Source organism: Asterias rubens, chromosome 2 (assembly GCF_902459465.1).
Source record: "Asterias rubens chromosome 2, eAstRub1.3, whole genome shotgun sequence".
NCBI classification, from domain to species: Eukaryota; Metazoa; Echinodermata; class Asteroidea; order Forcipulatida; family Asteriidae; genus Asterias; species Asterias rubens.
Genome location: NC_047063.1, coordinates 23064102 through 23075585, shown reverse-complemented (window position 1 = coordinate 23075585; position 11484 = coordinate 23064102). Strand labels below are relative to the sequence as shown.

General features: G+C 38.3%; 1 protein-coding gene across 1 annotated transcript; it reads left to right on the top strand.

The window, feature by feature from the left end:
• Positions 1-765: 765 nt before the first annotated feature.
• LOC117307109 (plasma kallikrein-like) lies at positions 766-10619 on the top strand. The gene is made up of 5 exons (XM_033791770.1): positions 766-960; positions 1217-1438; positions 7468-7742; positions 8985-9127; positions 9554-10619. Exons 3-5 carry the CDS (start codon positions 7616-7618, stop codon positions 9740-9742), a joined length of 459 nt encoding a protein of 152 aa, XP_033647661.1. The 5' UTR covers positions 766-960; positions 1217-1438; positions 7468-7615; the 3' UTR covers positions 9743-10619.
• The last annotated feature ends 865 nt before the right edge of the window (positions 10620-11484 follow it).

Below are 11484 nucleotides of genomic sequence, written 5' to 3'. Positions count from 1 at the left end.
TACATTCTAGGCACGTTCAATTGATTTTGTTTAAACCGCTGAGGCGGAAAAAGGAATTTGTTCTCAAAGTGCCTGGGGAAAAACAGTGACAATGAAGTAACCTATCTAAAAGTGCAGTGTTTAGATTCGTCAAACAATTGCACTTCCACATCAGTTGCCTATTTTTTTGAGGTATATATAAGTTATTGGTTTCATATTATGGCCTGATTCTATGGTACAAAGCACGAGCCAGGTGGTGTGAATATGCCCAAATAAAAGGTCCCGTTCTTGCGTGTCTCGCCAAGCAAGCCATTGTGTGAAATAATATGAGAAAGGCATATAGAGCTTAGGCCTAGGCTGGTTTGATTGGTGGGACTTCACAAAACTTGAAATGTTCCCTTCAGCGCATCCAACCCTTTGGTTAAAGCCTAAAACCGAGCTCAGTCACATGTTGCATCGAATATTGTCCGACCCAGGTATTCGACAACAAAAGGGGGAGTCACTGCCTGTTGTTATTCGAATAAAATCTTACTTGCCTAGAGCTACTAAGCACGAAAACTTGCTTAGCATAAAATGTATTCCTTGATAAAAAAAAACAGGATACCAACCAAATTTCCATTTGTTGCATATTGCTTGTTACTGTATTTCAGCTGTTGTTTGCTTATACTGCAAATCACGCGGAAATTTGGTTGGTTTTTATCAAGGCAAAAATTCCAACTTAGCAAATTGTTGTGCTTAGCAGTTCTATTAAATTGGGCCAAAATCACATAGTTGCTTGACGTTGTGATCTATAAAAAGTAGTTCAAACAAAACTTGTATCATAACTGAAAATCTGGAGAGGGAGCCACAAACGCACAACCGAAACTTAGCTCGTTTCTGCACAACTGATCTGAAAGTACGCGATCAAGATGTTCAACCTTTCCGCTGTCGGGATGCTCTTCGTCTGTCTCGCAGGGATCTGTCCCCAACTTTCCCTTTGTTGTAAGTAAAAATTGTTGTTGTTGTTATTAAGTCACAGAAGGTACACAGATAAAACAAAATCGACAGGTTTTCCTATTCTGATTAGCACAATTTGTGTACTAAGGTTGTTTTTGTTGCTGAAGCAGCTGTTCCTGAATTTGTCCTCCTTTTACCTCAGTCTATTTTGTAATGAACAAAACGTGAACAAACTACAACGTTTAAAGAAAAAAAAACAAGTGTGAAGTTATTAAATAACACAAATGTTACTTCACAACAGGCCCGAAGCCGCAAACGACGAGCCCACCGACGAGCCCACCGCCGGGCCCACCACCGTGCCGGGGTTGGGATGACTGGGGTGTGTGGACCGAGTGTAACGCACCATGCGGCACCGGGGAGAGGACCCGAACCCGGGTCTGCCCGTGCGATACGCGCACGCAGTGCTCAGGCGGAAGCACCGAGTACAACAGGTGTGAGATCATGCCCTGTGTCCCCGCAGCAGGTAAGGAGAATGGATGGGTACAATTATGGAGCTAATACAACCAATGCCCTTTTATTGTTTTATTGAAACGATATAAAAGATGTTAAATTTTGCATCGGGGATAAAGAATATTAATTTTGGTTGTTTACCCATACACCGATGTGTGTTAGCACTGTATCTCAGTACTTTCCCGAGTCATGTGAAAAACTGCTCTAGAATTGCAAGGATCGTGGGTTCGAATCCCACCTGAGTAACATGCCTGTGATATTTGTTCACATGACTCCGGAAAGTAATGAGTATACAGTGCTAACACACATCGGTGTATGGGTTAACAACCAAAATTCCTTGAAACGGTAAACTAGACTTTACGAAAGACAGAAATGAAACTCATGATGGTATTACTAAACTCTAGTTTCAACTCATTTTTAAATAAAGAATTATTTTTACCCCAGTAAATAATATTGAACAGAAGAAATAAATAGGGTGTGTTGTGACCAACGCTCTGGATTCATCTACGCCAGTTCAATATGGGAACTTAACAATGATGTCGTAGTGGGTTATACTGGAAGGGCTCCACATTAAAATAATATTTGAATTGCATTCTGACATTGGACACTATTGGTAAATGTCAAAGACCAGTCTTCTCACATGGTGGAGTACCTCAACATGATGCATACGCTTACAAAGCGGTGAAAATTTGAGCTCAATTTAATGGTCATCGAAGTTGCGAGATGATAACGAAAGAAAAAAAAAAAACCTTGTCACACACGAAGTTGTGTGCTTTTTTTAGATGTTTGATTTCGAGACCTCAAATTCTAAATCTGAGGTCGCGAAATCAAATTCGTGGAAAATTACTTCTTTCTTGAAAACTATGGCACTTCATCAGAGAGGGAGCCGTTTCTCACAATGCTTCAACTATCAACCTCTTCCCATTACTCGTCACCAAGTAAGGATGTTTTATGTTTAACAATTACTTCGAGTAATTATGTTTTAACAATTACTTCGAGTAATTACCGATAGTGTCCACTGCCTTTATTGAAACTAATCATATTATTTATATTATTAATCATTCTAAATGTTAAGGTTTGCATAGGAACGTGCATATATACAACAAAAACTGAAGATGTTTGTTTACTATTAAAGGAACACGTTGCCTTGTATCGTCTTTTACAACATCTTTTTAACCATATGCATTTTATAACAACCGGTTACAAACGCTTGTTGTAGACCAACTCGTCCGATCCAAGGCAACGTGTTCCTTTAATCTCTTTTCAAACCAGCTTTTTTGTGTTTTGTTTTTGTTTTTTTGATTTTCATTTTTTTCTTTGTGCGGTTGTTGTTTTTGTTGTTTGTCCGCTTTATAAAAATCATTATTATTAGATATTCATGGGTTTTTAGGCAATGCATGATGGTAGGCCTCTAAATTTGGTTTGCGGTAACACCATACTTGTTAGCACGAGGAATGTTCTGTTGTTGTACACATTTTCAGAGTCAGGACCCGTTTCTTGGGCGGACAATTTTCAAAGCTTTGTAACTCAAATCTTGCTTGCAAAAAGTCACTTAATTTCACCGGAGTCAAGATACTATGACCCACAAGTCTGCGAAACAAACTCGGGGCGTGTGCTATGTGAGTAATCGGCACCTGGGCAGACATACGCAAACAAACTCACCCGGGCCCATCTTGGGTTTAAAGACAATGGACACTGTTGGTAATTGTCACTAGCCTTCACTGTTGGTGTATCTCAACATGCATAAAATAACAAACCTGTCAAAATTTGAGCTCAATTGGTCGTCAAATTTGCGATAAAAGAAAAAAACACCCTTGTCACACGAAGTTGTGTGCTTTCAGATGCTTGATTTCGAGACCTCAAATTTTAAATCTAAATCCGAAAACTACAGTTTTTTAGAGGGAGCCGTTTGTCACAATGTTTTATATCAACTTCTCCCCATTACTCGTTACCAAGTAAGATTTTATGCTAATAATTATTTTGAGTAATTACCAATAGTGTCCACTGCCTTTACGTTTTCATGTTGAAAGCTGCAACAAAAATATATACAAAAATAAAAAATAATTGGAAATATATAATATAACTTCCAAAAGTCACCACCAATAAAATTTGCATGCTACAATAAACAGTGAATCCGGTGAAATTAATGAGTTATTGCAGGTAAGATTGAGTTACGAAGCTTTGGCAATTTTCCGCCCGAGAAATTCACCCTCATATCCAGAACCCAATTTAGTAGAGCTGCTTAACCACAAAAAGTAGCCAATCAAATCAAAATTATGCTTACTAGAACAAGGTTACCAGTCAAACTCCCGCATCACATGTACAATATGAGAATGGTATCCTGCTCATTGTTGCAGAGTAGAACAATATTTTAAGCAATTTTTTTTGCTTAGTTATAAAGGCACTTGGACACTAATTGTGATTACTTAAAATAATTGTTAGCATATAAACTTACTTGGCAATGAGCAATGGAGAGCTGTTGATAAAACATTGTGAGAGTAGGCTCTCTCTCTCCTAAGTAACGTAGTTTTTGACATAATGTATTCATAAATAATGTATTCATAAATAGCTAAGACAGTTTATCCATTCTGATTGGTCGATAGGGTATCACGTGGGGTGTATGAACGGATGATATAACACAAGTAAAAAGTGTTGAAACATGGGCGTGACACGCGAGCTTGTACCTGTGCTGATAAGACAGTTCCTTCGTTCCTTTGGTCGAGAGCACGACGCGCACAGCAATCTCCTTAAAAGGAGTTGTTTACCCGAGGGCCTTACCATTTCATCGCTGGAGGGGTGTTGTGTTGAAAGAAATCATTGAACCATTATAATTTTAGCATTTATTTTACTTTTTGAACAAAACGTTTTGATGTTTTTTGACCGAAAAGGTATTTATGAATGGGAATCAAAGTGTGTTGAATCGGTTTTCAACCAGTGGTTTAAACCCGCCGAGGCCTGGTTCTTGATAATACCTCGACTTCGTCTCAGTAAAATTATCAAGAACCAGTAGTTTAAAACCTCTTCACCACACATTGATTCCCTTAATCTAACAATCAATTCATATCTTAAGAATGTCAAATATTACGAGAAGATCTTTTAGGAGTTGGGTACAAAAAAAAACCGGTCAAATTTGGAGGGGTATCCTGGTGCCATGGGTTTCAATAATTAACAGGAAAATTGTTCACAATCAAAACTAAGTGAATTTTTTAAAAATCATCTAACCAACCTTTTTACAATGACACATGCACTTCATCGTGTGTTGAAATCTTAACAGTTTTGGCTTCACAAATTCAATTTCATTTTTGTCCTGGATGGTCACTAGATTAGAATCCAGAGATATCACAAGGCATGACGGTAAAACACCCCCCCCCCCCCCCTTGAAGCACAAACACCCAATTTCAGACCAGCAATGTTTTGTTTCAGGAGATAAGAAACCAATCTGTTATATTTTCTCTTTAACGTAGACATATTATTTATTAAGTTGATCAGAATGTATAACAGTCTGCAGTTAATCAACAAAGTTTGTTCACCCATTTTCACTTAAAATATTTTTTCCCCATATTATTTGCATGCCATGAATCCCCAAAAGCAACCACATCATGTGATCTATCTAGTGACTGAAGGAGAATGAAACTCAATCTAGAAGATGATCATTTTGTTTTGAACTTTTGAGGTTGGATGATGTTTCTTAGACTCTTTTGATTGTTGGCATAATAGTGCACTAGTGATTTATAAATAAAAAAATCATCATTTTATAAAAATGTTTGAGCATCACCTACGACAGGAAACTGTATTCTCAGCATGATTAAAGGCAGTGGACACTATGGAAATTACTCAAAGTAATTATTAGCATAAAATCTTTCTTGGTAAAAAGTAATGGGGTGAGGTTGATAGTATACAACATTATGAGAGCGGCTCGCTCTGAAGTAATATAGTTTTCGAGAAAAAAGTAATTAATTTTCCACGAATTTGATTTGGAGACCTCAGATTTAGAATCATTTTGAGGTATCAAAATCAAGCAAATGAAAGCACATAACTTCGTGTGACAAGGGTGTTTTTTCTTGCATTATTAACTCGCAAGTTCGACAACCGATTGAGCTCAAACTTTCACAGGTTTGTTATTGTATGCATTTGTTGAGATACATGAACTGTGACGACTAGTCTTTGACAATTACCAATAGTGTCCTGTGTCTTTAAGCCTAATGAAAACACAGTAAGTAAACAGCAGAGCTGATGCCACCGGTGGAGCTTGCACAGTTTAGCGGTAAATGGGAATCAAAGTTGGGGTTCGAAAACGTATGAGGGTCGATTACATATGACCCAACGATTATTAAAGCGATACAAACAAACATTTGCAGCAATATCCTTTTTGTAAAGGATTGGAGGAAAATGGGTATAAATGATCCATAATTCAGATTAAAAAAAACCTAATAAAAATAGCTGGTCCGTGGAAACTGAAGCAAAACGTTGTGTTAACTTATCGTAGAGTATAGTATGTTTTCAAACCCAAACTTTGATTCCCGTTTACCGCGAAACTGTGCAAGCTCCACCGGTGACGGAAGCTCTGCTGTTTACTCACGGTCTGTATTTTCTTCAGGCTTAATCATGCTGAGAATAAAAGTTATAAATGTCCTAGGTTATGCTCAAACATTTATAAACTGAGGAACTGTTGGTATTAATCACTAATGCATTTTTATGCAAACAATCAAATTCGCAAAAAATTCGCTTAAGCACGAAAATAGCTCGCTTATTTTACACATTTTACTGGCAAAAATGTCATGCCATATACATTGCTTGTGACTGGTATTTAGCTGTTGTTTACTTAGCAGAACAATTGAGTGGAGTCTTGGGACAAAAATGTATTAAATTTGTTTAATACTAATTGAATGCGATTTTTGATTTATTTTGCACGTCATACTAGCTTCTGAATATTCAATAAAATACCAACCAATGAAAGGTTTGAAAACATATGACGTCGCTCCAATGTCGTACATGCATTGGCACTGTAAGTAGTGGATTATCTCTCGCAACAGAAAAACAGAACTTTTAAGATTTTAACCCACAGACAGTGTAACTGTCGTTGTAAAAAAGGTTGGATAAATGATTTAAAAATCATTTAGTTTTTTTATTGTAAACAATTTTCATGTTATCCTACTGAAAACACATGACACCAGGATATAGTAAATGCACAGTTTCAAATCCTTCCTAAAGGGAAGGTACACGTTTGGTACTTACTCAAAACAAGAAGTTATTGTGGAAAACGACTCCCTCTGATGTTACGTAGTTTTTTGGACTCGAGGTAATTTCTCACTTAAACAATTTTTACCAAGTAAGGTTTTATGCTAACAATTATTTTGAGCGATTACTTATACTGTACATTGCTTTTAAAGCCATTGGACAGTTTCGGTACAGAACAAACCACAGATTTACAAATAATTTACAGGGTTTACAGAAGGTAATGCATGGTGAAAGACTTCTCTTGAAATATTATTCCATGAAATGTTTTACTTTTTGAGAAAACACTTGAAACAATTATCAATTCTCGATAACGAGAATTACGGATTTATTATAAACACATGGCATGACATGGCGAAACGTGCGGAAACAAGGGTGGGTTTCCCGTTATTTTCTCCCGATTCCGATGACTGATAGAGCCTAAGTTTCCACAGGTTTGTTATTTTATATATAAGTTGTGAAACACGAAGTGTGGGCCTTTGGACACTTACCAAAAGTGTTCAATGGCTTTAAAAGCCTTCTAGCAGTCTGTTATTCCTATCTGAAAGCACACAAATTCATGATTTTCTCGCAACTTCGATGACCAATTGAGCCCAAATTTTCACAGGCTTGTTATTTTATGCTTATGATGGGATACACCAACCGGAATACTGGTCTTTGACAGTTACCAAGCGTGTACAGTGCCTAAAAACAAACTAATGAAACATGTAGTAGTGTTCTCGACAGTATCCTACCGACTCAACTTGAGGAAAGGTTCGAGGGGTTTCTTCTCATTTAACTATCAAGGAATTTTATTCATTTTCTCAGCGCCAACGTTGCAACTTACTGGAGGGTCATTCTCGGCAAGCACAGAGAATATGACAGCGAAAACAACAACGAGCATGTCAGTGACGTGACACATATCATCATTCATGAAAACTACAACGACGAAACCACTGACAACGACATCGCCGTCATGGTGCTTGCTAGTCAACCACCAGAGGAAAGTCGATTCATCAACTCAGTGTGTTTGGACGCGGATGTCAGTGCGGGCTTCGACGTCACCTCCGAGTGTTTCATCGTTGGGTTCGGCGCAATAAAGGGTACGAATTTGTGGGAGTTTTTTTCAACGTGGTTCCATGAGTGTTTTTTTTGGCAGATTACAAAATCCACGCGTCGAAAACGAGAACCAAACTGCAGAAGCGACAATAAGCTTTTCACTGAGAACAAAAACTGTGCTAAGTTGGGCTACTATGCTGATTGTGGCCTATTGTGTAAATGATAACATGAGCAACAGTAGGACAGTAGCGGAATAGGGAATGGCGATCAAATCTTTCTGTCGAGTTTTCATTGATTTGAGGTTTCATTCTATTTTGTGACAAGCCTATTGCCACCACATGAATAAAACAAACGTCCAGAACGTATCGTGTCATGTACAATACTTATCCTGTCGTAAATGACAAATCCAATTTTATAGTGTACGTACGCAAAAACTGATTATGTACGTACATGATCAATACAAAGTTATCATTTACATACATACAAACGTACTTAGTAAACTACATCGTGTTCGAGTACAAATAAGTCCAAACTTATCGTGTACGTACAAGAGGCTTTTTATCCTAATGGCGGCATTACGATTACGTACTTTCCTAGCAATAATTACGATACAATAATTTATAAGCCATAAACTGAAGTAGTTGCTCGAACGTGGATTGACCTAAAATTCAACATGTTAACTTTGTCCCATCGAATCGGTGTATTTTTTTTCTCGTGAAAACAAGAAAGAACAGTTTATATCGCTGGTAGTTTCACCAGGTGGACTTTACAAGATTGAGACGTTGTACAATTCACGGCTATTATTTGTAAATTATTCATTTTGATTTAAAAGTTATCATCCAAACATTGATTTGTTTTTGTCTAAATAAGTAGGCCCACTGCAATGTTCTCAGGTTTTAATTGTGGAGCTTTGTTCATCCACTAAGAGCATTAGACCAGCGTGAGACCAGGCTTTCTGCTTGTTTTCATCATTATACTGTGGCTGGCCGAGATGTAGAACAAAGAGCTACTACAGACGCTTTTTTCCTCGTACTGCATCTCTTTGGAACTCCTTGCCTGGTGCATGTTTCCCTTCATCCTATGATCTGCCATCTTTTATTAAAGAGGAATATCAATTACTACCTTCAGCTCCATTGAGTTTCTGCATTTCTATGGTTTCGTCCTTGTAGCCCTTTATTTATCCATTTATCTAGATTGGCTCTTAGCATTAGTTCGGGTGAACTTGCATTAAAAAAAATATCCGCTGTGTAGAATTGATTGTATGGCACATCTTGTTTCTACTGTAGAGGATGGTAACACTGCTGATGTTCTTCAAGAAGCGATGGTACCCCTCGTGGAAATCAGAGATTGCATAAAAGCTTACCCCAGAGACATTTCGTACAATATGATCTGTGCAGGATACATGAAAGGAGGGATTGACGCCTGCCAGGTAGGCGAAACAAATCAAATCAATATACACCTATTTTGGAAATTGGGAACTTCGCGTAGAAGACGAACATTGTGTATGTAGCACAAGGTATCACAAGTGAATTGTTGTGCGTGTTCCCAGATGTATTTTTGGGGGGAGGTACAGATCCTTCGAGTTACATAATCTTCTGCCACACCGCCGGTGTCTGCCCTAGTCCCAGCATGGTTCGCGTGATTGGTGTCATTTATAACACCCGGCATGCCGGTACACATACTCTGCCTTGTGATTGGTTGAGAGCACCATAGCAACAGTGTACATCCGTAGCAACGACATCTTTGAGGTGCCTAAAAGTCTGTGGCAGTATGTCGTAGGGATATTCCTAAAACAATTAACTGCTTTACACTATTGTTCATGTTACAATGTTTTTTCTTCCCCTACTCTTGACAGGGTGACTCCGGCGGTCCATTGGTGTGCAGTAGACGGGATGAGTCAGCGAACGTTGAGCGGTGGTATCTGACGGGGATCACGAGCTGGGGCAACGGGTGTGCCAGACCGAACTATCCCGGTGTTTACACCAAAGTGGCTCGTTACGGAGACTGGCTCGAAAACGTCTTTGCATCACACAGTGGGAAATAGTTTAATCCCAAAACATGACAAAATGTCATAATGTCTAAACTATCATTAATGCCTTTGCTCTTTAAATTTATTTCTTTCAAATACCTTTGGGTTTTCTAGATGGAATATTAGATGGAGTTTATTCTTAAAAATGATTATTTAGCCTAAAAGTCTTAGTCTATCAAGTAATATGCCTAAGCCACTGTGGAAACTGACTGGGTGAAACGGGACTTTGGCTCCGGCTTGTTAGGATCAGTCCGCCTGATTGAATCCCTGTCCATACCGCAGGTGCACGTTTTCAATATAACTGGTGTAGCCTTTAGCCGTAGCCAAAGCTGAGACAGTGATTTCGAAAAGGCCTTAGACCTCTAGATAGCGGAGGGCGCCCTGGAGTATTTTCGTTCGCAAGGCAGCCATCAAATTTAATCAAGACAATCCTAGGATTGTTCTGGTCTTCGAAAGATCTCATTCGATTGATTGAATTCGGAAAGCATATTGACCCTAAAGTTTTTTAACACCAATGTCAATCACAAATAGAAATGTTTCGTATGAAAAACTTTCATTTTATAGTTTGTCTCTAATGTTTCCGTAATGTTTTTGGTTGTCTTTAAAGCATGACCGAATAAATACATAAATAAACAAATGAGATACGAATAGAGCCTAAAACATATGATAGACTATAATAAAGCTCAACCAAACAGTTCCAGAAACAAATGGCATTGCATTGACTCACAAGATAAAAAAAAACAAGTAATCAGTTGTTGACCGGTGCATGGGACAACAAGTTATATCATTTTCCAGTCCAAAATGTCTGTCCAATGCTTGCATCGAAGCTCGGTGTTCCCAGAACGTACACTGTAAACAAAAATCCGTAATAACATACGGTGCTTTACCTGGCAGCTAAAGGGTGCCAGGTAAAGTGTCGTAAACTTCACAGTGGAGTGTGTATTGAGGGGGTAGTTTACCAAACTTCCTCTGTGAAATTTATGGCACTTAACCTGGCACCCTAGCTCCCAGGTAAAGCACCGTCAATTTTACGGATTTTTTTATATTTTATATTCTCTTTCGACAGGTAAATTGTTAGGAAGGTGGCAACGAAAATAATGTATTATCTGTTGAGTTCCTAAATTAGATAATAATATGTTTTATGTACTGATACGTTCGTCACCTGTTTTTTACTCTTAAAGGATTTGGGTACTTTTTCAAAATGTCCATAGAATTATATTAAACTTGAAGGGTTTGAAGATAGATTCCCGTTTTGAGCGACTATTCTAACTTGTGTATCATACGTCACATGGACCTTAAAAAGTGATGAAGTATTATGACGTATCCGTTCACGTAAGAGTATCGGTGACTCTGCGAAACCTCTCTACTAACAAAAGAGCCCGTCTTCTATGAGCTGAATGAGGGTCAGCTTACAGTAGATAGGCACTTTTTTAATTGACTGACGCCGATTGATAGCCTAGCGGTCGGGGAACCATACCCACGAAAAACAGCAAGCTGCTACATCAATGGATGATGTCTTCGTCAGCCAATCACCGTGCAGGAAAACCATGCTGTGTTATAATGGTTGATTTGTTCGTTACGTTGGTTTTAGACTACCGGTGGAAATCGCTGTATACTGACTGGACTATAGGTACGATCCGGTCTCGTTTATAACATTTCCAGGAAGAATATTAAAAAATGTATCCATGTATACTAGTTTTGGACTATGCTGAAACGGGACAATCTGTCGTGTTGTTGTGACTTGTTTTCTTTCTTGC

What these genes read in the sequence shown, in the direction of transcription:
- LOC117307109 (XM_033791770.1), top strand. Translation starts at nt 7,616, where the DNA reads ATGGTGCTTGCTAGTCAACCACCAGAGGAAAGTCGATTCATCAACTCA. An exon ending in TGGGTTCGGCGCAATAAAGG is followed by an intron (nt 7,743 to 8,984) that starts GTACGAATTTGT and finishes TTTCTACTGTAG; the next exon opens with AGGATGGTAACACTGCTGAT. An exon ending in GAGGGATTGACGCCTGCCAG is followed by an intron (nt 9,128 to 9,553) that starts GTAGGCGAAACA and finishes TACTCTTGACAG; the next exon opens with GGTGACTCCGGCGGTCCATT.